Raw genomic sequence first — 23,605 nt, forward strand, 5'->3', positions numbered from 1 at the left:
TGTGGTACACCTTTAAATCCGTGTAGTACGTATAAGTGTTTGTAGTCTTCAGCTACAAGAAACTATTCGTTTTTAGTTTGTTATATAAATTAAATCTTCAGCATAATTTATTTTTAGCGTAAAATGGATCAATGGATCACCGTATCTGGCTGCTAAAATCTACGAGGCCAAGCATGTGCTGCTGGATCTGAAGATTCGAAGGTGGCCGAAGAGTCTCAACTCACAGTCGATCTTCTCGAACTTAGATGGACTTTTCACTGTCTAAATTTATCATGCTTTTCAAATTAAATATGTAAAACATATAAAGCTACGAGTTTTATTGCACTTTCCAAATGCGTAAACATTTTTAAGTATGTGGTATGATGTTAAGCATAGGAGCATTTATTTTGTTTTTGTGAAACACTGCTGCTAATGTCCTGTCCACAGAGAGGTCCGTCCAACCCTCTTCTGCGATCCTTTTTCCTGTCCCACGCACGCCACAAAGTACCTGTTCGTTGTGTACTTGGGTCAACTGAACTGCTTTCTGCTGCTCCTTAAGCTGCCAAACTTTTGCCACTTGGCCACAGTGCTCGTTGAAAATGCGGGAATGGGCTTTACAGGGCTAAGTTAACCCTCTACATATATTTCCCAAATTTTTGTCAGCTGCTTTTAAGGAAATAATTTTCAAAATTGTATATCTCTTTGATTTGAATTTTGAAAATGTATAAATACTTAACAAAATAAACGTTATATAAAGAATTTTAACTTGAGTACACTCGATGTTTGTCCTTCATACTTTAAAGGTTAAATCAAAATAATAAGTAAACAAGATATAAGGACCTTTAAAAGAATTTATTACTTACCTCGAAAATTTGAACAAAATAATTCGAAAAAATCAGTGTTAAAGTGTTTCTAGAAAAATTAATTTGAAACTCTTAGTAGAAAACATATCTACGATTTTCCAAAGCCAACCATTGTATCCTGAATGCAAGTACTATATTAATGCAACGATTATTCATTAATTCATTTATTTGCTAAATGAACTATACATTTTTTTTGGGAAAGTAGACTCAAAAATTATTTTGATGACCATTGCCCAATAGATTTATCATAAACTGCAAAACACTGATGGAATTTCGACTGCCGGTAATTAATGGGTTAAGCGGCAAGGAGCAACTGGCCGATGTCCAGGCATGCACTTGACGGTTGCTCGCCCAGCTCCGAAAAATGCATCTCCTTTTCCAGTCTTCTTGGACATCAAAGTTGGCAACTTTCGAGTTGAGGAATTTTCGACAAGGCGACTTGGAGAAACTTTTGTTACTTTGGGGCGGAGGATATCGGGGGAAAGATACCTGAGAAAAGGACGAAAGACTCGCCACCGAAAAAGGAGGTGGAATTAGAGGCGGCAAGTTTAATTGTTGTGTGTTGTCCTGCCTTCTGAGGACGAGGACGAGTACGAGTACGAGTATAAATTCAACCGGCGCTCAGGTGTCCTTAGTGGTGTTCTAATTACTAACAAACTTAATTTGCTACAAGTTATTTTCTTGCGGACACCGCTTACTTGTCCTTCCACCCATCTTTTTATGACCATGGCCACTTGACTAGCCACTCCTTTTCGGCCAGGACACTTAAGCCCACGCGAATCCTGGCCTCTTCTCCTCGAAAGCTCGCTGCGCCAAAAAGGACGAAGAATCCCCGAAAAAAAATAAACTCAAGAACTAAGTCGACAGGTAGGCCTCCGTAAGTAATTCACTGGCATGCAAATTAGTGCGAGTCCAGGCTCAACATTTCGGGATAGTTTTTGAAATATATTTTAAATAGTATTTTATGTAAGTCATTGGCCACACAAAAGTTGCCAATAAAGATACAACTGCAGGCTGTCAACTTTTCAATGACGCTCAACTCATTTGAAATATAATAAGGACCATTAGTATAAGTATATAAACAATAGATAATAACTGTGTATTAATGAATTAATTTTAGTATTTGATGCATGACCAAGCTTGTTAAGTAATTAAATAAATAATAAATATTATTCTTTATTACAAAAGAACAATGAATGAACAAAGTTTTTAAATTATATAAGAAGTTCCAAGGAAAGTATACAAAAGTAATAGTTAAGAAAATATTCAAGAAAACTTTCCAAAGATGTACATAGTGTTCAGTTTAAAATGCCTCTAAATGTACACCTAATTATATAAATCAAAAACTTTAATGGATTTGCGGGGACTTTAGATTGAAAACAAAGCAAAAATTCTCCCATTGATAAGCTAAGCAAATAATTATATTATTTTCGGCTATTATTCACAGATGTTTGGCCAACCTAAGCACCATTTTTTTCTGAGGGTAACCACAATCGGTGTTAGCCGCCTTCTCTGGGCCAAGACTTCGAACGATTCTCCGTTGGGGACCCAAGATGAACTGGCCGCAACCGGCACTTCATTGGCCAAGATGGCAAACGGGGCAGTGGATATGGTTTTGGGTCGGGCTCCAAGTTTGAGGTCCTGGGCCAGTGTCTCAGGACCTCGAAGACGGGGCCTTCTCCCCGTTGTAAATTATGCGCTTTGGCTTACAAATTGCATGTGCCTGGCAGCATGAAGCATGTGGCCAGTCAACTGGCTGACTCCGGCTCCTGCCGAGGATGCTTCTTTACTGTCCCTGACTTGGCATCGTCACCTACGTCCAGCTCCTTTGGCCTTCTATTTTGTCTATTTTTTAACGCCTTTCCAGGGGGTATTATGATTTTGGGGAGACGTTATTTCTAAACAGTTTAAAAACCATACAAAATTCATTGTTTATTAAAATTTAAGAAGGCTTGGTTATCTTAAAGATATTAAGGCCTAAAGTCTGGTGATTATGTAGATATTAAATATATTTTTAAAGTTGATGTATTCAGTTTAAATTTAATGTTCATATCTTCTTAAACTCTTGCCAACCGTGACTTTTTCGATACCATATGCTGACCTTACTATCATAACTAAGTTGTTTCTGAAAGAAGTGAGTTTGAACTTTTCGAGGTGATCTTCAACAAGATTAAAAGCTATCCTATTGCAGTTTCCTAGGATTGAACGCAAATTTCGTAAAACTATTAATTAAAACATTTGGAATTACTTTTTTTAATGTAGGTAATAAATAAATATTCCATTTTATATTCTAGTGTATTAAGAAGTGCGGTAAGAGGGTAAACTTTGTCTACCACTTGCATCCACAGCCTCCAACAAATGCGTGGTCAAAGTTGTTTGCATGTCCGAGTTCGTAGCCGGGTATTCAAATGAGCGGCTTGCAACTTGTTTTTGCGGCAACTGGGCAACTTCTTGGACATACTTTTGCCCCCGACTCAAAGGCAAATATTTTATGCTTTACGTGGTTAGGTTACTTGAGAAATTACGTGGCTTCCTGCACACTTTCCATCCCCATTTGCCCGTTTTCATTGTCTTTTGATGGTGCTGCTGGACGGAGCCCTTTGGCTGCATTAGTATTTAACATGAGCTGCCTAAAAGTATGCAAAGTTATTTCTTGTGTGCGTCTTGTCTTGTGGGTTAACTAAATGCTACATCCTAACATTCACACAACCTAACTCTAAACGCATTCAACTTGACTTTTTATCCCTAAACACACCCTATCACCCCCTTTTGCAGAATGCTTTTGTGTACTTAGCGCAACCGCAAAAAAAGTTGTAAAAATCGTGTAAAAAATTCTCGCACACAAAACGTGCAAAATGCGTTTTAGTTGTGGCCACACTGGACTCTAATAATTTATTTTAATGATAATGCATGCTGGTCATTCGGAGTGGTCAGCCGAAAGTTGCTTTCTGGGGTTAAGTAACCGCGATGGTTGACTGACTGAGTGTCGCATTCCGGCCCCAGAAAACCAAAAAAAAAAAAAAACAAAAAGTTTTTAGCGCAAAGGCAAAGGCACCCCAAAATGCCCACTTCCCGAATCAGTTTTCGGGGATATTGTTCGCCTAATGATATGCCAGAAATATTAAGTGCTCGACACGCCCACTTGGACAGTTCGAGGGGGCGTGTCGCATATAGCGCATCATTGTAAAACCCTTTCGGCAAGACAAGTGCAAAGTTTTCCCCACAAAAACTTTTATGCTACCATAAAACTTGTGCATTTTTCTACAAAACAAAGAAGAAACAACCAGCAAAAAAACAAAAAAAACAGAAAAAGTAGGATAAAAAAACCCGAAACAGAAACAGAGTTGGTCTCACTTTTTTTTGTGTCCCTTCCATTGCTTAAAACAAAATGCAAATAAAAAAGTTTTTCCCTAGGAGGGCCGCTTTTTCCACGCATTTTTTTTTTTTATTACTTTTCTAAGAACTACTTGGGCTGAAGGTTACTTTGGTTTTTAGGGAGGGGAAACCACACAGTTGGGTGGGTGATTGGTGGGTGGTTTAGCCCCTGGGCCAAAAGCAAAAAGGTTTGACCCAAAAAACCTGGAGGGGGAATTGTTCATTTACCACATTTATGGTTTCTTGTTAAATTTGTTCAACAGTCAAAGGAACATTTCCATGCTGCAGAAATAGTAAAGCTTTTCTTTAATCATTAAACGGTGTTGTAGCTTTTAATACATATTTCCTGTATTTTAAATATTTACTTGTATAAATGTTGTCAATTAAAAGCCTAAAAGTGGGCTTCAAAAATATTATTTACTATCTTTTATTTCACTTTTTTTAAGACAAGGTATTTTTTTTATGAGCTGATAGCTAAAGGATACAAATAAATTTTAAAAATACTTTTTTAAAAAATAGCAATGCTCAAATAAAAATAATATTAATTTGAAGTATGCAACTTCTATATATGTAACATTTTAATTGAGATAATTGGTGATTTATTCATGACTTTGAGGGTTTGAACGTTGCTTTGAGTATGTTTCCCTATCTCCGCTTGATCACATCGATTTTTTGGAGAGGAACACGTTCCCAAAGTTGTCGAAATCCAGCATCTACTTTTCGAGGATTAAAATGAGCGACAGTGTCCCTGGTGTAACCAGTTAAAATTCCAGGCACCTCAGCGGAGGATTCCTCGTCAAAATGATGAGCCCCATCGTTGCCCAAAGTGCCTTCATCCATAAACTCCAGGGCAAGAGTCTGCATACAAAAAAATTGGATTAAAATCTGTCTATTAAATGGTAATTATTATAACTTTATATTCTTTTCACAATTGTTTTAATTATTCGTTTTTATTAAAAATAAAATTAGAAATACAAACAAAATGAATTTAAAAGCTTTGTGCAGTTTAGTATGTGACATACTTTTCACCAAAATAATTACAATAAAAAATATGTTGAGTTTGTTCTATAGTTGAACAAACTATCTTTCACAAAGAACACACTTTACATCTGAATTAAATATTGATTGGTATCAACACAATTGCTGGAATCATATTTTATTTAATAAAACAGTTTAATAAAACAAGGTCAACAAACAAAGTTAACCCAATGGATTTATGCTAAACAGTAATATAATAACAAAATATTCAAAATTTTTGTACAGTTATAGTTTGTTGTTTATTAATTATTTTCACAATTAATTCACTTTTCCCCATTGATTTTCCACTCACCACTTGAATGGAAATGGCGGCCACTGCCAGAAGAGTTAATAAGTTAAAGAGAAAAGCCATGACCAGAATCGTCGAAATGTAAAGAGTAGGTTATGGCGCGAACTTAATTCGGGGTTAATAAATGCCTCACAACATTTTACGCTGAGCGGCGAATGCGAACTGAAGCCGCAAAATCGCCAGCGGATTGAGCACTGCAAAATCGGCTGAAAGGCATTATAATCGGCGCCCCACGTGTGCCGCATAACGAAAAAGCTCCGTTGACCCTGCCTATACAATATGGTATATGTTATATAGTATAAGTGTATAGGGTTTATTTTTAGCCCACGGCGTCATACCCTCCGCCCACTTCTCACCTTTCCGATTCACCTGTCGGCTCTGTTGACTCATTCAATTGCCCGCTTTAACGATGGAAATTGCTTTTTTCATGCCGCTGCCGTCGTTTGATTTGTGTTTTAATTTCCATCAATGGCTGTGCGAATTATTGACCAGAACGTGGTTGAAAAAAGCACTGAGCAATTTGTGTGTGATGTATGAGCAAAAAGTGTCAGTTGTCATGTTTGGCTGTGAATTATTGGCCACATTAAATATTAATTCAATATTGTTCATGGCTTAAAACTCATGTATAAAGTAATTTTCCAGAAAAAAAATTAATTAATAAGCTTTAATACATAGTTTAAAATACCTTTTACTGCATGGTATTTAATTTTATATTATTTACTAAATAAAATCTTATATCGAAAATGCTATTGACATTTTTTTACAAGAGATAAACAATTCTGATTTATTTGTAATGAACTAGAGATCATTTCAGTAAAATGTTTGCAAAGCAGAAAAGGAGACATTTCCGACCCTATGAAGTATATATTTATTTTAATCAGCTAGAATAGTCGATCTATTAATGTCCGTCAGTCCGTCCGTCCGTTTCTAGTCTATCAGTTTTTTTTAAATTCTTTCGGCCACGAGTAAATGTGAGAAAATATATAAATGTTTATTATTAAGATAACACCCTAGGATTCACGATTTATATTAGGGTCACGACTTAAAACCTCTAAGCTTATCTTTATAACATTGTGGAGACCAGGAATGTTTTATTTTTCGTATAAATACCACTCCTTGGAGTTAAACAAAATCAGTTTTCAATAACACCCAAGACAAGATGAAGGTTACCATTGCAATTATTGGACTTTTTGTGACTGTCTTCTGCAGCCAGCAATTGCCGATAATGGCAGTAAGTTCAATAACATATATACATTACATAATCTTTAATAATATATTTCCTGGCTAGTGTGGTATCACAGAGGTGTATAATAAGTTCAACGAATATTGTATATCAATCACCACCCATGCTAATCCGTCTCTTTGCATCAGTTTCAATGAGGTAAGATGACACCTTCACATTTGTTTTTAAATATTAATACTAATCACATGCAATTTCAGATCAACGAAATTGGCAATTTCAATTCTTGGTTCCACTCTGATTCCGTAAGATTTTGTGTATTTCCATTTTTAAATGAATTTTGCAATAAATGCAACATTTTGCCTGCTTGGGTTCCCCCACCCACTAATATTTTATGAGGCTTACAAAATCTACAACAGCAAGTCAACCGAACCAGAATATTGAATTTATTCTATTGCACTTAATCCTTTTGTTCTTGCACTTTGGCATGCCAGCCCTTAAATATATTCCCCAAGCATTACAAAATCGTTTTTAGTACTTATATAATTGAAAAGGAGGAGAAAAGGGGGTCGAATTACATGCACGTATTAATTAAGCAATAAAAGATTTTTAATCAATAAATAAAAATAAAACATTATGAGACTTTTTCTTTAATTCTCGGCTATCAAAATAAGATTTATTAGTTAAAAGCCCATTGAAAAATAAAAAGATTTTAATCGAACTTCTCGTTCTAAATGTTAAGACACAGCTGCCTGGTACATTTGAATAGAATGATTATTCTGGTTCGCGATGTATTGTGTAAATAAAATATCACAGTTTTGGTCACTAAGAAAATACTTCTTAATTTGTCAGTGAAAAATGTCTTAATCAAAGAATATTGAAACTAGACAGGTTTTCTTACGATATTTGATAGAATATACAAATTCTTTGGCTTGCACAACCAGTATTAATATATATAAATTTTGGTGAAATAATCTTGCTTTAAAAGTTAGCATTAAGAATTTTTGTCTTTATTTGAAAAAAATGTACTATCTTATACATTATTAGCCTGGGTTTATTTATTACCCGTTTAACTACATATATATTGAATTTACAAATTTAAAATACTTTCTTGCCGTAAGCTTTACTTCGTTTTTGCTAAAATCCATTTAAATTTTATACCCTTGCAAAGAGTATTATAATTTTAGTCTGAAGTTTGCAACGCAGTGAAGGAGACATTTCCGACCCTATAAAGTCTATATATTCTTGATCAGTCTCACTGTCCGTCCATTTCTACGCAAGCTAGTCACTCAGATTTAAAGCTATCTGTATGAAACTTTCCCAAAAGTTGTCTTTCTCTTGCAGGTAGTATATAAGTCGGAACAAGCCGGATCAGACCACTGCAGCATATAGCTCCCATAGGAACGATCGGAAAAATAAATGAAAAAAATTAAACCTTTGCTGTTTTTACATTTTTTTTTTCTTCGGCATATAGAAATGGTTAAATATTTTAGAATTAAGGTTTAAATTTGATCAAAATCGGACGACTATAACATAAAGCTTCCATGAGAGCAATAAAAATATTTAAAAACAAAATTTTTTAAAATTTTCTCTTTTATTTTGTATTTTTTTTTTTAATTGTTCTTGACTTATTAATTAATTGTCAGTTCAGAGTTAAGCTTTTAATTTTATTAAAATCGGAACACGATATCATATAGCTGCCATATAAAATATTAAATAATTGAGCTGCAAATCATCATACCTTCAATGTTTTTAAACATATACGCAAGTAAATCATAATTTTAATGTTTTCAGGAATAATTAATTTTTGCAATACCTGCAAGGGTATATGAACTTCGGCTGGCCGAAGTTTGCTTCCTTTCTTGTTACAAATTGTATTTCGTTTAAGGTTTACCTATTAAATAGATAAGTTTGTGTTGTAAGAGTTTGCTTGAATTTCACGATTCGTATTAAAAACACGACTTCATTAACTTTCTTATCGGCAGAGAATGGAGTATAGGATTTTTTCATATAAATATCGTAGTTCATAGCTTTTTAAAGTCAGTTCGAATACTTTCAAGCCAAAATGAAGATTTCCCTAGCCGTTCTGGGACTTTTTGTGTCCATCTTCTTCAGTTTCCAAACACCTTCAATGACAGTAAGTTCATTAATAGATATATTTAATAAATTTGTGCTCATTTTTGACATATTTCAGTTGCTCTCCGCACAATCGCCACCCACTTTCTGCAAATTGTTTCCCAATTTGCCGATTTGCAAAAATCCTCCATCCCAGGATAATGGATCAAATAGATCAACAGCATCCACCGAATCAAGTGAAGGCAGTGGACCTACAACTGCGGCTACTTTAAAACCGAGTAATGAAACAGTCCCTTATTGATTTCCAACCATGGATTTTTAAAACGTGGCTTTTTCTGAAATTGTGCAATTTATCCATTTGTTTTTAAATTCTGGTATGTCAATTTTTTAAATAAATAACCCACGAGCATTGCAAAAAATTTGATTTATAGTTATGGAAATTCAATTGAATAGTATCTGTGTGTTTGTTTTAATAACTTTTAAAATTAGATTATTTAGCTCAAAATGTGCCAAAAATTCTTTACCTTTCCCCACCCGCTCTTCCCAAAATTTGTATTCTTATTAGCTTATTGCTTCTAAAAATTCTTTAACCCACCTAATTAATTTACTGATTTACTAAGCAAATGAAAAGGAAAAGCTCTACCAAATTACCTATTTCTCCCATCATTACGAAAATTTCCATATAGTTAATCACTCGGCTGGATTCCACACACCTTCAAAGCGACTCCCGGTAAAAATTCTATTAATAGCGAGCTCTATCGGCGAATGCAATCGCTTATGAACTCATAAGTACATCAGCGTCCCCCATTTCCAACCTTTATAATACACACAGAGCCCCGTATTTAGTGGACATAGCTAAAGATCGTTATCCAATTAGTCAAAAGCTCGTGTAATAAATTGCCCGAATTAAGGTGCGGAATTTTAATTACATAATTTACGCGTGCGTTGCGTGGCCATCGAAGATCCGAGGGATGGTTACATTAGCCCACCCAATCGGGATTCCTACCTGACTAAAAAACCTTAAACAAAAACCAAATAAAACAAAACTAAACCAAACGAAACGAAACGAAACGGAATAAAACAAACAAGTCAAGCGCAGTCAGAAAGTGCGTTTGATAGCTCATCTTAATAGAAAAGTACACGCAATTTGGGTGCGCAGGCGGGTCATTAGAAAAATGACAGTAATAACAATAATTATGAATTTTATCCGATTAACGGGAAGAGCCAACTATAACGGGTGTACATATTCAAATATTTAGTGCAATGCGTGCCATTGAACAATTAATTCTTATCTAGTTGGGCTGATGCAACAGTCCCTCCGACTTTTTGACCCCTGACTCCTAACCCCTGAGTCCTGACTCCTGACTTCTGAGTGCTGACTGCCGACCTCAGTGGCATTTCTCACATGTCATCGTGTCCAAAACTGCGAGAAAACATCATTTGAAATTATAGGAACCATTTCTATGTTATGTTAAATATAAATTTTTAACTTGCTAAAAATAATTTACAGTTTTCTATATTGATAAAAATTGCCAAAATTAAAAATCTGAAATCTAAAAATCCCCAAGAACTTGAACGTAAATAAAAAGTTCACAGAAATATCAAAAACACTTTTTAACATAAGCAAAAGTCTTATTTTATTATTTCTCAAAATTCATTCTTATTAAGTAAAACCTTATAATATTTAAAATGGTGGTGCTTGTTTTTAAAAAATTTTAATTTGTTTCAAAAAGAAATATTAAATAATCTTAAAAAACAATCATTATTAATTTTTATATATAAAAAAAAAATTTGAATCGATATTAGGAATAGCGAAGCTTCAATTTAAAAACCAAAGAAATCTATAATGACAATTTTGGTGGACTGCCTTATATTTTTCTCTCAGTGCACCGTCCAACTGTGGGGCAATTGCGTGTCAAATGCGCTCAATTTTGTTATGACAATGCGATGTAATTAGGGGCCACGCATAGGCCCGATGACGATGCCAAAGCCCATAATATATGAGTCCTGCTTCCACTTCCACTTCCACTTCCACTTTCCACTTTCAGTTCCACAGTTCTACCGGCTAATCGCCATCCCAGTTTTTGGGTGTGTTTCGCGCACTTGATAAATATTGTAAACGGGAGGACCCATTACATGCCTTTCCCACTGATGATGACCGAAGTGTGAATGACAGTGGCTCGCTAAAAAGGGGGGTGGGATTGTGTGAGTGTGAGGCGGGGGCTGGGGGTTCTTTGGGGGGACGGGGTGCGAGTGGACATTTGCATACGTAGAGTGTCACTGCGGCAGGGAGTGTTTCCAGATATAATTGCTGCAGCCTTAGGTAGTATCAGCGGAAATGTACTGGGTTGGTTCACTGCTATAAAATTGGTCTATGTACATAAGAATTCGATTCCAGAAGAGACATTTTTTTCCATGTCCACATTTTTAAATGATTTCAATCTTAATTTATTAAGTAAATATATTATTTTTTCTAGCTAAACATTTTTTTGATTAAAATTATTATACAGAAATAAGGATGATCAGCACATACAGATAAATAATTAAAAATCATCATATATTATTAATAAAGGACAGAAATAGGCGCAAAGCTAAATATATATATATTTTTTACGCTTCTTATTTTACATTTAATTTATTATTTATTAATTTATAATGTCCTCTGCCTAAAAGTGTGCAATTAACCATTACAAAAATGAAATAAAGCTCTATTTATTATTTGTTTCTATTTAGTGTATGGCAGCAGGTTGAATAATCGCAAGCACATCCAAAAGAGGCTTAGGAAAAAATGGAGTGTGGGAAAGTCGGGGCAACTAATTAAAACCACTTAACAAATGCTTTCTCAACTGTAAAGTTAGCTATAAACAACGAACCACACACACACACACACACCTGCGGAGACACATATGCAACTTATAACAAAATTAAAAAGCAAATAATTTTCATGGCATTTCCCGAGCATCAGGTACGAAATAAAAGAGGAAAAACACTCGCACACGGGGCAAAGAAAACAAGAAATTCCAACATAATTCCAAATAATATTACAACACCTGCGAAACGGTTTTGAGTGGCCCATCAAAAGTGGGGGACGGATATATGTATATATATATATATTAGCACACACATATGTGAGCGGAAAAAGGGCTTTTTCTTGAAAAATTGCTCCACTGGAATTAATTAATTTGCCGTTGACGCTGCAGCGCGAAAAATTATATATGTGTACATATATATGTATATATATAAATGGGAGAAAAATCAGTCAGCGAAATCAAAAAAAAGATATGCTCACAAGCACCCACGCATAGAATTCGCAAAGCAATAGACGATCTTAAATTGCGCTTTACAAAACTTAGTGTTAGTGCTAAGATAATAAATAATAATAAATCAATCCATTAAAATAATAAATTCATGTTTTGCCTACTTAGGTATACAACGTCCTATAAAATATATTTTCCTATTTATTGCAATGACACAATTCTAATAATATGAATAATATGAATAAAAATAATATGAATTAAAAATTCCATCTTTTAAATTTTACAGCTAAATACCCATTGTATGATATTTAAATTAACGTTAAGCTCACTCACTTTTGTTAAGCCGACCTGCTAATATTTAACTTCTTAGGAGTTTCTAGGTAACCAATTTATAAATTTTTTTTGTAAACATATTTTAATATGATTTAAATAATACCCACGTAAGAAAAGTAGCGCATTCCTAGTATTTGCAGTATTCATTTGGCGAGTGGCGTTAATAAAAAATTCACTGGGTACCCACTGCAACGCATTTTCAAGGTGCAAAACGCACACAATTTTTGATTCTGATCTGTATGTGTGTGCTGGAGTGTGTGTGTGTGGGTGCCAGAGCATTTCTGTGTGTGAGTGTCTACAGATGTGTAGTGGCACTTGCTGCTCATTTTATGCTTCGATTGCCGCTGAAGTGCAGACGCTTTTTGCCACAGCTGAAGCTGAAACCTGAAGCTCCCAGGCATCTGCATTTTGCATCAAAATTTTTAGCTGGAGAAATGAAGCCAAAAATATATAAAATCTCCCTCCTTTTAATAAAAGGAAAACCCCGATTCAGTTGTGGAAAACCTTTAAAATTGGCCACTTTCAATGATTAAATTATTTTTGGACATTTTTCGTCCATTCCTGGCTCCAAATCTCCATAAAAATAGTTAAAAGCCAGACTTTCTGCTGAGCGTCTTATTTTGGATAAGTTTAAACAAAAAACAACCCAAATACATGAATTTGTTTAAAATTCTTGAATGGCATGGACTAAAATGTTTTAGATTTGCCAATTCTGGAAAAAGTACTGATTTAACCCTTATAAAAATTGCGATAATTGGTCATAAAAATTAGTATTCAAAATCGAACGTCGATGGATAGTGTGGGTCCTCAGCTGCACAAAACAGTCAGTCATATTGCTGTGCCTCTCGGCCAAGTTACAGCAAAAATACTTAAAAAATGTGTTTATTCCTGACAAACCTCCAAAAATTATAAAAAAAAAACATTTAAAACAATTTAATTTATATTTGGCTAAGTCATATGTGATTTGGTGACCCCATAGAATATTTGCAAGCTTTGTAGAATCAGACAACAATGTGGTTCTACGAATTAAACCGAGATTAAAATCGGTTCCATATCTTCAAGTTTTGGGTCATTTCACAAGCATTGAAGCAGATCAAAGCAAAGCACTAAAATCCAGTAATCGACCATGAATGAATCTTGATAAGAGCGGGTCTATAAAACAGGTAGGCCAACCAAAAACCGTAGCACAGTTGGTTGACAATCTACGCAATGGAATACACAGTTTTTGTTTTTCTGGCTCTCACTTTGGTCCTATTTATGGGTCAGAATTGTTGGGCTGCTCCCTCGCCGGATGATTTGGCAAAATTTGGGGAAATGGAGCGAGTTATCAAGGAGCTAACCAGTTCCGTCTTGGCCCTGAGTGGATCTAGTCCTGGTAGGTTTTTACATAACTTAATTTGTATTCGTCTTATGTCTTTTTTATTTTCAGACTTTAGATCCGGCGGTGGAAATGCCAACAGTGTTTGGCCGGAAGATCTTCAGGCTTAAGTTTCGGACGTTTCTAGTTAGCTCGGTCTACTAAATCGCGTTTAGCAGCTCTGCAGTTTATTATTTTGTAAACATCATTTTTTTTTTTTTTGGAAATAAAATATCAAGTACATGTTTAAAAGTCAATTGCTTTCAATATATTTTTAGGTACAAAATAAAGAAGAAGGAGGTGAGTGGATCTCAGTTCATAGTTTTTTTAAGCACAACAATTTGCGCTCTATAATAGAGGCTAGTTAAATTCGTTTTTTTATGATCAGTGCCCAAGAATGACCTCTTGAGATTCACCTTCTTCTTTTAAATCTTATCGTCTTTGCTTCGTTTGACACCCGCAGCCTACACAAAAGCAAATCCGAGTCCGCAATTCAAGTGCTGATCGTTTTTAGGGAAAACTGGAGTGCAGCGCAAGAGGGACGGTCACAAATTGCCGGCTAAATCTAATCAAGTTAATTTACACAGTCGCACCCCATTCCTCCTACACAGAAAAACATTTGGATAGTTTTTTCATGACTGTAGTAAAGGAAAGCCAAAAATAACCAAAGGTAACAATAAAAAAATAACAAGAAAATTATAAGCAAATAAAATTAACTAACAAATAATTTAAGGAAAGAAATATTCGCTGTTTTTAGAATCTAGTTAAAACGACAATCTTTAAAAAACGTAAAGCACACTTAGGAAACAGCGCATGCAGGTCTTAAACAAACATAGAACAACAATAATGAAATGGTCCAGCTATTACAAAAAGGCAAATATAATAAAAATGTAATTCGAATTTTTGACAAGTTCGAAGCAGCAACCAAAAATTAAGCTGCAAAACAGCATAGCCTCAATGTTTTTAAACATATACTCAAGTAAATCATAATTTTAATGTTTTCAAGAATATTTCGTTTTTGCAATAGCTGCAAGGGTATATAAACATCGGCTTGCCGAAGTTTGCTTCCTTTCTTGTTTAAATTAATTTAAACATTGTGTATATATTTTTTTTGGTGTACCCAATTTGCTCTCGAAATCGCTCGATCTGTGGATTCTCCAATGCAAAGACAACGCGTTGGCTTAAGTGCCCTGCTGGCGACTCAATTTGCTACACAGCCACCCACTCAATTAGCCGATTGGGTGGTGCTTTTTAGGGGTTTCGACAGCCTTTAAGGGTGGTGCAGCGGTGCAGTGGTGCAGGGGTTTCAAATCAGCTGGTCCGCCGGCCAGTCAGCTGTTGCTCCACATCCAGGCAAAAGTTAGTCGCCGCCGCAATCGCCAAGCGAAAAGTGTGTGTGTGTTTGAGTGTGGTGTGTCATAATATCATTAATAAAAATATAAAACAATAATAGTCGGTGGTGTTTGGCGGTGTGTGTGGCAACAGCACAATTGCACTTCCATCTCACCGAGATCTGGAATCTGAAAGCTGAAATCCGAGCCAAAACCCACCAGTCACCTCTGATGCGTGCCTCCGAGCGGTGCGATCGGTGCGCTTTTCTTTGCTTTCCTTTTTTTTTTTTTTGTCTGTGTGTAGGCCAGCCGAGTGCCGGAAAAGTGCCGGGAAAATGCACGTGGAGGAGCTGAGGGCCAGTCTGCAGAGCTTCGGCTGGCAGGACTATCTGGTCTTCTGCCTGATGTTGGCCATATGCGCCGTGATCGGGATATATTTCTGCCTGCAGTTGCGAAGGGAGTCCAGGAAACAAAAAAAGGAAGGCTCCGAGGAGGCGGCCAGTAGTGCTGCCTCCTATTTGGTGGGCGGCAGGCAGATGAAGATCTTCCCCATCACCATGTCACTGATATCCAGGTGAGTTTGAGCCAAAAATAGAACCCAAAGAATTTTTAGAAGTTTGACAATCGAAGTTTTGCCTAAAATAGAGATCTACCCAAAATCCATTTTTATATGTTGCAAACCATATTTGCAATGTTATAGTAAACTTTTAAGCAAAACGATTTTGAAACCACTTATATTTTTTCCAATTTTTTTAAAGCCCCTATAGATTCAATTGCAATAAGTTCGAATATTTTATTTACCCTTTGTAGAGCCCCATTTCATTAAAAGCCCGTTTGTCCGTTTATAAAACATAAGTAATTATAATATGTAAATAAAATTAAAAATGTGAATAAAAGTCTTTGTAAAAATAATCATAGGGCCTGAACACCTATGATTTTGTTGTGCTCAGTATGCGTTATTTGATTTTTATGATATTTGTTATCAATACTTATATTATACATTTTTAAAATTATAAGCCTTAAAAAAAAATTCATAACAAACTTAATGGGGATATCAGCCAACTTAATAAGAAAGAATATCCATTTAAATTAAAGCACTTGTTTAATATATTATATAATCCAAATGGGAAACCCCTTGCTTCTCTTTCTTAAGTACTTTATGGGCCAGAGATAAGAATTAAGAAAGAATTAAATCAAGTTCCCCGGAATGAAAAAATATGTTTTTCCTCGAACTGGAGAGCTCATCTGTAGATCTCAACCAGCCATTAAAACGCCGACAGAGTGTAGGTCGCAGTTTGCTCCAGTTTCGACTCGTTATTGTCGGTCGCGTATTTTTAGCATAGTTTGTACAATTTACAGCTTGCTCCTATCAACGCACCAAATCAAATTGTTTCATAATTAATAATTGGCTTCCACGTTCGCGGGCGATTCGAGCTACCCGCATATGCAGGGCATTCAAATTGGCGACGCTCAATTGGCGACTACAATTCCACTTTCCACTGTCCACTTTCCGCATTCCCGATCCCAAATCCCCTACGACTAAGAATATGTGGCGAAACTTGACTTGCCCGCCAGGGAATTGCGACGACATTGGTGCTAATTGAATTGTATAAAACGCACTTTGATCTCCCACAGATGCTAGATGTTTGAGGCTTTTTGCGAAGGTCAAGGTAGTTGTACACAGAAAGAAATTGCATTCAATGCGGCACAACTTGGTGTGTAACATGCAAGCATTTGGTTTGAAAGCAATCTTTATTTTTATAAATTTTGTAAGGGCAAATTTTATATATCGAAGCAGGATTCTCCTTTATTTTCGTACTTTAATTTGTGTCATATATTTCACCAAATGATACATTTTTTCTTCCAGCTTCATATCTGGAATCACGCTTTTGGGCACTCCCACGGAGGTTTATCTATATGGTGCTCAGTACATGTACATTATGGGATCGCTGGTTCTGATGGGATTTTGCATGTACTACTTCTTCTTGCCGGTGTTTCACGAACTCAATTTGATATCCACCTATAAGGTGGGCTTTTCATTAAGCTGTTTAACTTGTCTTGATTATAACAATTTTACATTTTATTTACAGTACTTGGAACAGCGTTATAATCGAAGTTTAAGGCTCTTTGGCTCGGTTATGTTCATTGTGGCATCGGTGAGTTTACCTCTATGTCAATAATGGAGACTATACCTAAGATAATCCCAAGGCTGTTGTATTCAAGTTTTGAAATATTTATACGTTTAAAGACATATTATAAATATTTTAGAAGTTATCGTCTAACAACATAGTGATAGGATAAACAGCCCCATAAATTGTTTGTATAAATGAGTTGTTAAGAAACATCTGATTGTATGCCAATGGGAAAATTTGTTGTTCATTTATTTTGAACACAAATGTTTGAGGGGTTCATTTCATTGAATAGTAAATATAAATATCTGACTATTGAATTCAAAATTGTATATGTTAGAATTAAATTAAATTTTAAATCATAGTATTATATACAATGCATATTTAATTGTATGATTTAATATTTAAATATTTCAACTAATTTGAAATAGTTGGTATTTGACTTAAATATTTTTTATTACATTAAAATTTAATTTAAATTTAAATTTTAACTTTAGAAAATTTGATAAAGAGATTTCAGAGCCTTAGGGACTTTATTAAACTTTCTGTAAGCACTTTCTAAGTTATTTAATTTTCTTTTAGAAACTGAGTTATAATGCAACGCATCCATATATATTTTTGTTCCTTCCCAGCTCCTTTGGCTGCCGATAGTGATCTATGTGCCGGCTATAGCCTTCAATCAGGCCACCGGAGTGAATATCCACATAGTGACGCCCATCGTTTGTGTGGTTTGCATATTCTACACCTGCATTGGAGGTCTGAAGGCGGTGGTTTGGACGGATGTCATCCAGACCATCATCATGTTCGGAGCGATGGCGCTGGTTCTGATCAAGGGAACCGTGGACATCGGAGGACCCGCAGTTGTGTGGCAGAGGGCCCAGGAAACGGCGCGATTGGAGAGGCCCAACTTCAGTGCGGACCTGACTGAGAGATATACGTTCTACTCCCTGGTTTTGGGCGGTGTGGCCCATTGGCTCAAGTCGAATGCGATCAGTCAGAACATGATCCAGAGATATTTATCGTTGCCAACGCTGCGAGATGCCCGGATTGCCATCTGGACCTTCATAGCCGGCGTTTTGGCCTTCCTCATGATATGTGGCTATACGGGGCTTCTGATTTATGCCACCTATGCGCAGTGTGATCCCCTGGAAACCAAATTGGCCCAGAGAAACGATCAGCTTTTGCCGCTGTTAGTGATGGATACATTGGGCGCATATCCGGGATTACCTGGAGTTTTTGTGGCCGGCGTCTTCAGTGCCGCCCTGTCATCGCTATCGACGGGATTGAACTCACTTTCGGCTGTGGTTCTGGAGGATTTTGTGAAGACCTTTCGCAAGGCTCCACTGAGCGAGGCCCAAACCGCTTTTGTGATGCGCAGTGTGGTCGTGGTATTTGGCATTATTTTCGTAGCCCTCGTCTTTGCCGTCGAGAAACTGGGGGCAGTGCTGCAACTGACCATCACCCTTTCGTCGGTGGCCAATGGACCGCTTCTGGGAATTTTCACCGCCGGCGTTATGCTGCCATGGGTTAATTCCAAGGGAGCACTGCTCGGCGGATTCACTTCACTGGTGGTTATGGCCTGGATGTGCGTGAGTGCCCAGCGGGATCTGGTCACCGGGGATCTGGTCTACAGGAGGAAGCCATACTCCACAATGGGCTGCAATTACACGTTCGCCGGTGAGCCGCGGGAGTTCGCCAGTCTGGCGTTCGATGATGACATCAGGTGAGAAAAAGCTTGTTTTTACTAAATATGCAAACAAAAAATCTACAAAATTAATCAGTTAAATCCGAATTTTATGTATTTTATCTAACTTTGTGTATCGAATCGGACCTTTAAAATTTTTTTTTTTATTTTGAGCTAGAAAGTAGAACTACAGAATTCGCGTAGTTTTTTGATATTATTTATATTAATTATCCCTTAAAGCTTTATATTTCCTTATCTCAATATCTTTCTTATTACACTATCTATACACTTAGGTAACACAGAAAAATGCTGACGAATTCGCGAACTTTTCTTAATATCACTCTTTTTCAACCAACATTTTGAAACCAAATCAATTCTAAAGTCTATAAGTTTTTGATCAGTTCCAGCCCAAATGCTCCGTTCCAGCTGTACCGCATCTCGTATCTCTATTTCACGCTCTTCGGAGCGCTGACCACCATTATCGTGGCCCTGGTCACGAGTCTCCTGCTCCGGGAATCGGATCTGGACGGAGTGGACACCCGCCTGCTCACTCCATTTGTGAGGCGTTGGCTGGAGCGACGTCGCCACCGACGATCAGAGATTCCAGATCCTGGCCAAAAGGCCGGGAACAAACAGGAGACGAAAACGTGAAACGGGGATGATTATCCTGGTCCGGTGGCTAAGGGGATGGAGATGGAGAATGCTGACCGGCATCATCCTGGCAATGTTCCTTTTTGGTAGCTTAGCAAATATTTAAAATAAAACACAATTCATAATTATTTGGGCTCTCCTCGTGTGTCCTGTACCAAAATGGGTTCAAAGCAGTTTCCTGCGCAGCTTTCTCTGTAATTAGAAAAATGCCCGCAGTTATGGCCCAGGATTTGAAAAGGGGTAACTAGGATGGGTGGGTGTTTGATGAGAACATGACCCGACCCGACCCGACAAATCAAAGTGCTGGCTGCCCAAATAGAAGGAAAATCACAACAAAAAACAACAACCGATGCAAAATATGCATTATAAATCCGACGTTTTCTATGCTCTTTTTGATTAAGCGAAAGTGGAAATTATATATGGAAATCAATGAGGTAAATATTATAATCTAAAGTTTTTAATTTGAAATAAGCACGGAAATATTATGAAATATTTTTAAAGCATTTGAATCACTTGCAACCATTCCGTATAAATTACAATTTAAGGAACTAAAATCTTCAATTATAGTTAACTGCTAAAACTTAGCTTAAGAGCCTCAAAGTAGCATTATATTGAGTTTAAATATTTTATAAGACTTTCCCTTTGATTACCAAGCCCCCAGAAAAGGTATAAAAATAAGTAGGGGGATCAGAACTAGAGTGGCCCCATTTCTGGAGTGGGGGTTCCGCTTTCAAGTGCCAGGCACAAGGGGTTGGGCAGTGAACTCTGTGTCTGGCCAAGGTCAAGTGGGCGGGGGGCGTTGGGCGTGGCTGGGGCGAGCCCAAAGGGTTCAGTTTTCACATTAGTTTTGCCCTGTGCCGTTAATTGAATATTTACTGCTTTTCATGTGTGGTCAGTCTGCATCCGAGTGCCCAACTATTTTGTTTGGGGTCACCAAAAACCCCCATTTTATTTGTATGTTTAGGTCGTTTATGCAGCAAATTGAATTGTTAATGAGCTGACAAATGTTTGCGAAATTACTTTTTAGCCTCAGTCTGTGCAACTCCTTCATATATGTGTATAATCCAGTTGAGCAGCAAACTTTTATCGATGATAAAGACGACATATGCTTTGGTATTCAGGTAAAAACTTGTTACCCACTCATCCCATGGATTTGAGTGTCTCTTAATTAGCCGACTGCAAAAATAATTTTACACAAAAGAGAGACAGCGGCGAAAATGTCATCAGAATGCATAATGACAGTTTCCGGACTCTGTGGGTTTTCAGTTTTTCTCCGTGTTCGTTTTTTTTTTTATTCCGTTTTTGAAAATCTGTACAAAAGCGGAGATGGAACAGGTGCGCCACCTCGCGGCATATTCAAAAACTATGACTATGCTGTATGCATGGCCAGTGACAGGGGTTAAGCAATAGGGGTTAAGGGTCAGGGGTCGGGGGGTCGAGAGTCGGGGGCTAAGGCGGGGGCACAGCGACAGTTGTCATATGGGTGGATTGTTTTTTGGCCACGGCAGGAAACGGAAGCTGGCAGCGCTAACGTGCCAAACTGCCAACTACAAAAGCCAACAACTCCTCGCTCTGTTAACTTGTTTATGTCGCCGTGTTGCTTTTGTGTTACTTTTTATCCTCAAATATAATTTGCTCACTCTCCATCCCCTTCTGCCACTTATTGCCCTATTTTTAAGATTTATTCTATTAGGATATATGGAATATTTGGCTATTAATTGAAATGAATCAAATGCAGAAACAAATTATTTGAAGATGTTTTGGTAAAAAGTCAAGAGTAAATTTTCATTGATAAAAAACATATTTTTAAATTCTTTTGTTTTTTTAATTAATTGGTTAATTTTCATTTTTAATGTTATTGCTATACTTTTATTGTTAAACGCTTACTTACTACTAAACTTTATTAAACTTAAGTTGGCAAATATAATTATTTCTTTCAAATCTTAATTATATTAAAAATTTATTTGGAAAATAATTAAATTTTTTAGAATTCCCCAACAAATATATTGTAAAATGTTTCTAATGCTGAATTTTATCATTGATTTTAAACACTTTTATTATGGAACTAGAAACTATTATTCAGCAGCTTTAAGAAGATTACATTTGTGAGAGTGTATTCAAATGAGTGTTTTACTTTTAATATTTTCACAAAACAAAGCCTTCGCGTTTGTAGTTCCTTTTCCCCATTTTCACTATTTTCAAATGCCTGGCGGCCAAATAAATGCCAGTGACAATTTGCAACGGGCCAAACTCGAGCCCTTAGCCCCCCAACTTACCTCCTTTTTGTTTTGGAGAGGCAGGCACAAAAGTCATTTTTGATTGTTTTCATGAAAATGAGCATAGAAAAATTATAATTAAAATTCATATGGAAATTGTCGAAAAAAGCAGCCACTACAACATGGAAGGCGAAAACAATGGCCCACTGATGTTGTTGTTGACCAAAAGATTTCATCTAAAAGAGACCCAAGAAATGCAGTGGTCGAAAGAGGGAGCAGCTGAGCTGCGGGTTTATTGTTTGCGGGGAACATGTGTTCCACCAAATCCCCCCACAACACCCATCTTTCTTCTGCCAAAACAATGTCAGCTTACAGAATTAGAAGAGCACCAAAAGGGGTTAAGTGAAGGGGTTACCTGTGCACCACTCAAATATATATAAGCAAGAGCACTGAAAAGAATTTAGGGAATTTTCTACTCTAATATAACATTTAAGGCCCAATAAAAACATACAAATATTAATATCTATATTTTTGGGCACCTTTTCAGACTTGAAGCTCATGCATTCATAAAAGCATAAAAGCATTTTTAATGCCAGATTCCTTATTTATAGTATGTTCTTAGAAATTTTTTTCATATAGTTAAATTCAAAAACCCTTTTCTTTTTCCGTGCATACAAAGCACAATGGTCAGAAGAGCCAGAAGGAAAAACGCATGCCGGCTGCTCATTTTCTTGTTGTCGTTTCATTTTTGGCACTTTTATGCGATAAAATATTTAATTATATTCGGCAGCTTCGTTTGTGCATTGTGTGGTGGCCTTTTCACTGCCTTTTTAGCCCATTTTACATCACCTTGGGGAGTGGGCGTGGCTGAAATTGCATTTAGAGTGTCTACCTCAAAGTATGCAATGATTTCGTACGCCCTCTTCTTTTGGAAAACAGGGGAAAATGGTTTACTGTGATTGCAAAAGGTAAAAGAAAATTACTATACGCTATAGGTGGAATTTAAAAAAAAAATGGTATTTTATTCAAAGGAAATGCATTTGAAGCTATTTATTATAAGAACTGCATTTCAAGCCGGTGGTTAAGTATTTGCACGGATTTTAAATTTACCATTTAATGGAACTGAAGCTTTTATTTCTTATGTTTCCTGTTCATAATTTTGTAAATATCAAAAAATAAAGGCAGTCAACTTGGGAATTTCTCTTGATTACCGCTAGCCACAGAATTTAACCGGGGGTTATCGTCATCACTAGTTTTTAAACATCTAAGAAATCTGAGTCACCGCTGGCCACAGCAGTTAATCACTGAATAAGTATTATTTTTTCTGCCATCTGCTTCTTTTTTAGCCCGTGGCCATTGTCGTGGGTCTGGTTGTTGTGGTCGTAGTGGTTGTGGTTGTTGTGGTTGTTGTCGTTCTTGTGGTGGTGCTCAAAGGTCGCTTGATGATCGTTATCCGTACGCAACCGGCATGATCCGGATGCTCACCGATGGGCGCCGTGCCGCCAAGGGTTAAGCACTCCATGGCGATCAGCACTGCGAGTATGCACATCGTTGACTGCCTCATATTGATCCTCGACTACAGAACTCCCCCGAACAACTGATCGAATTTCATGGGGGGGCCATTCATTTTTATAGTTCGCTCTTCTTGCAGCCCCATTCAATTGGCAACAATGACGACAAATTGCAGCTTCACCTCTGTCCATGAATTATGTGATCTGGTCGATACGATATATGTGCATATTCTATTCTATGTATTCCCCAACATCAGATAGGCTTAATTTCATTTATTCTCGCTGAATATTTGTCGAATTAATACCGATTTACATCGCTGCGGGAAGTCCGGTTAA

The 23,605-nt window shown here is 36.7% G+C and overlaps 4 protein-coding genes and 2 long non-coding RNA genes across 6 annotated transcripts; 4 read left to right on the forward strand and 2 right to left on the reverse strand.

Moving 5' to 3' along the window:
• Positions 1-4,693: 4,693 nt before the first annotated feature.
• LOC128260773 (uncharacterized) lies at positions 4,694-5,717 on the reverse strand. The gene is made up of 2 exons (XM_052994011.1): positions 5,548-5,717; positions 4,694-5,075 (listed from the first exon to the last, which is right to left on the reverse strand). Exons 1-2 carry the CDS (start codon positions 5,605-5,607, stop codon positions 4,863-4,865), a joined length of 273 nt encoding a protein of 90 aa, XP_052849971.1. The 5' UTR covers positions 5,608-5,717; the 3' UTR covers positions 4,694-4,862.
• A 945-nt stretch (positions 5,718-6,662) lies between these two features.
• Positions 6,663-7,249, forward strand: LOC128260779 (uncharacterized). The gene is made up of 3 exons (XR_008268177.1): positions 6,663-6,775; positions 6,833-6,925; positions 6,985-7,249. It is a non-coding gene; the product is annotated as an uncharacterized LOC128260779 (long non-coding RNA).
• A 1,471-nt stretch (positions 7,250-8,720) lies between these two features.
• LOC128260780 (uncharacterized) lies at positions 8,721-9,219 on the forward strand. Its single transcript, XR_008268178.1, has 2 exons — positions 8,721-8,861; positions 8,919-9,219. It is a non-coding gene; the product is annotated as an uncharacterized LOC128260780 (long non-coding RNA).
• A 4,372-nt stretch (positions 9,220-13,591) lies between these two features.
• Positions 13,592-13,930, forward strand: LOC128260789 (uncharacterized). Its single transcript, XM_052994026.1, has 2 exons — positions 13,592-13,765; positions 13,820-13,930. Exons 1-2 carry the CDS (start codon positions 13,600-13,602, stop codon positions 13,876-13,878), a joined length of 225 nt encoding a protein of 74 aa, XP_052849986.1. The 5' UTR covers positions 13,592-13,599; the 3' UTR covers positions 13,879-13,930.
• A 1,186-nt stretch (positions 13,931-15,116) lies between these two features.
• On the forward strand, positions 15,117-19,912 carry LOC128260796 (sodium-coupled monocarboxylate transporter 1). Its single transcript, XM_052994035.1, has 5 exons — positions 15,117-15,652; positions 16,946-17,105; positions 17,169-17,234; positions 17,840-18,930; positions 19,293-19,912. Exons 1-5 carry the CDS (start codon positions 15,414-15,416, stop codon positions 19,540-19,542), a joined length of 1,806 nt encoding a protein of 601 aa, XP_052849995.1. The 5' UTR covers positions 15,117-15,413; the 3' UTR covers positions 19,543-19,912.
• A 2,946-nt stretch (positions 19,913-22,858) lies between these two features.
• On the reverse strand, positions 22,859-23,335 carry LOC128260788 (probable serine/threonine-protein kinase DDB_G0278521). Its single transcript, XM_052994025.1, has one exon. The coding sequence runs from the start codon at positions 23,320-23,322 to the stop codon at positions 23,101-23,103; it is 222 nt and encodes a 73-aa protein (XP_052849985.1). The 5' UTR covers positions 23,323-23,335; the 3' UTR covers positions 22,859-23,100.
• Between the last annotated feature and the right edge of the window lie 270 nt (positions 23,336-23,605).

The sequence above is a fragment of the Drosophila gunungcola genome, assembly GCF_025200985.1.
Source record: "Drosophila gunungcola strain Sukarami chromosome X unlocalized genomic scaffold, Dgunungcola_SK_2 000039F, whole genome shotgun sequence".
NCBI lineage: Eukaryota > Metazoa > Arthropoda > Insecta > Diptera > Drosophilidae > Drosophila > Drosophila gunungcola.

Excerpts from the sequence above, each read along its gene's own strand:
- LOC128260773 (XM_052994011.1), bottom strand. The coding sequence starts at position 5,607 with ATGGCTTTTCTCTTTAACTTATTAACTCTTCTGGCAGTGGCCGCCATT. Across the intron at positions 5,076-5,547 it reads CCGCCATTTCCATTCAAGTG|ACTCTTGCCCTGGAGTTTAT; the intron begins GTGAGTGGAAAA and ends TTTTGTATGCAG.
- LOC128260789 (XM_052994026.1), top strand. The coding sequence starts at position 13,600 with ATGGAATACACAGTTTTTGTTTTTCTGGCTCTCACTTTGGTCCTATTT. Across the intron at positions 13,766-13,819 it reads CCTGAGTGGATCTAGTCCTG|ACTTTAGATCCGGCGGTGGA; the intron begins GTAGGTTTTTAC and ends TTTTATTTTCAG.
- LOC128260796 (XM_052994035.1), top strand. The coding sequence starts at position 15,414 with ATGCACGTGGAGGAGCTGAGGGCCAGTCTGCAGAGCTTCGGCTGGCAG. Across the intron at positions 15,653-16,945 it reads ACCATGTCACTGATATCCAG|CTTCATATCTGGAATCACGC; the intron begins GTGAGTTTGAGC and ends TTTTTCTTCCAG. Across the intron at positions 17,235-17,839 it reads TTATGTTCATTGTGGCATCG|CTCCTTTGGCTGCCGATAGT; the intron begins GTGAGTTTACCT and ends GTTCCTTCCCAG.
- LOC128260788 (XM_052994025.1), bottom strand. The coding sequence starts at position 23,322 with ATGAGGCAGTCAACGATGTGCATACTCGCAGTGCTGATCGCCATGGAG.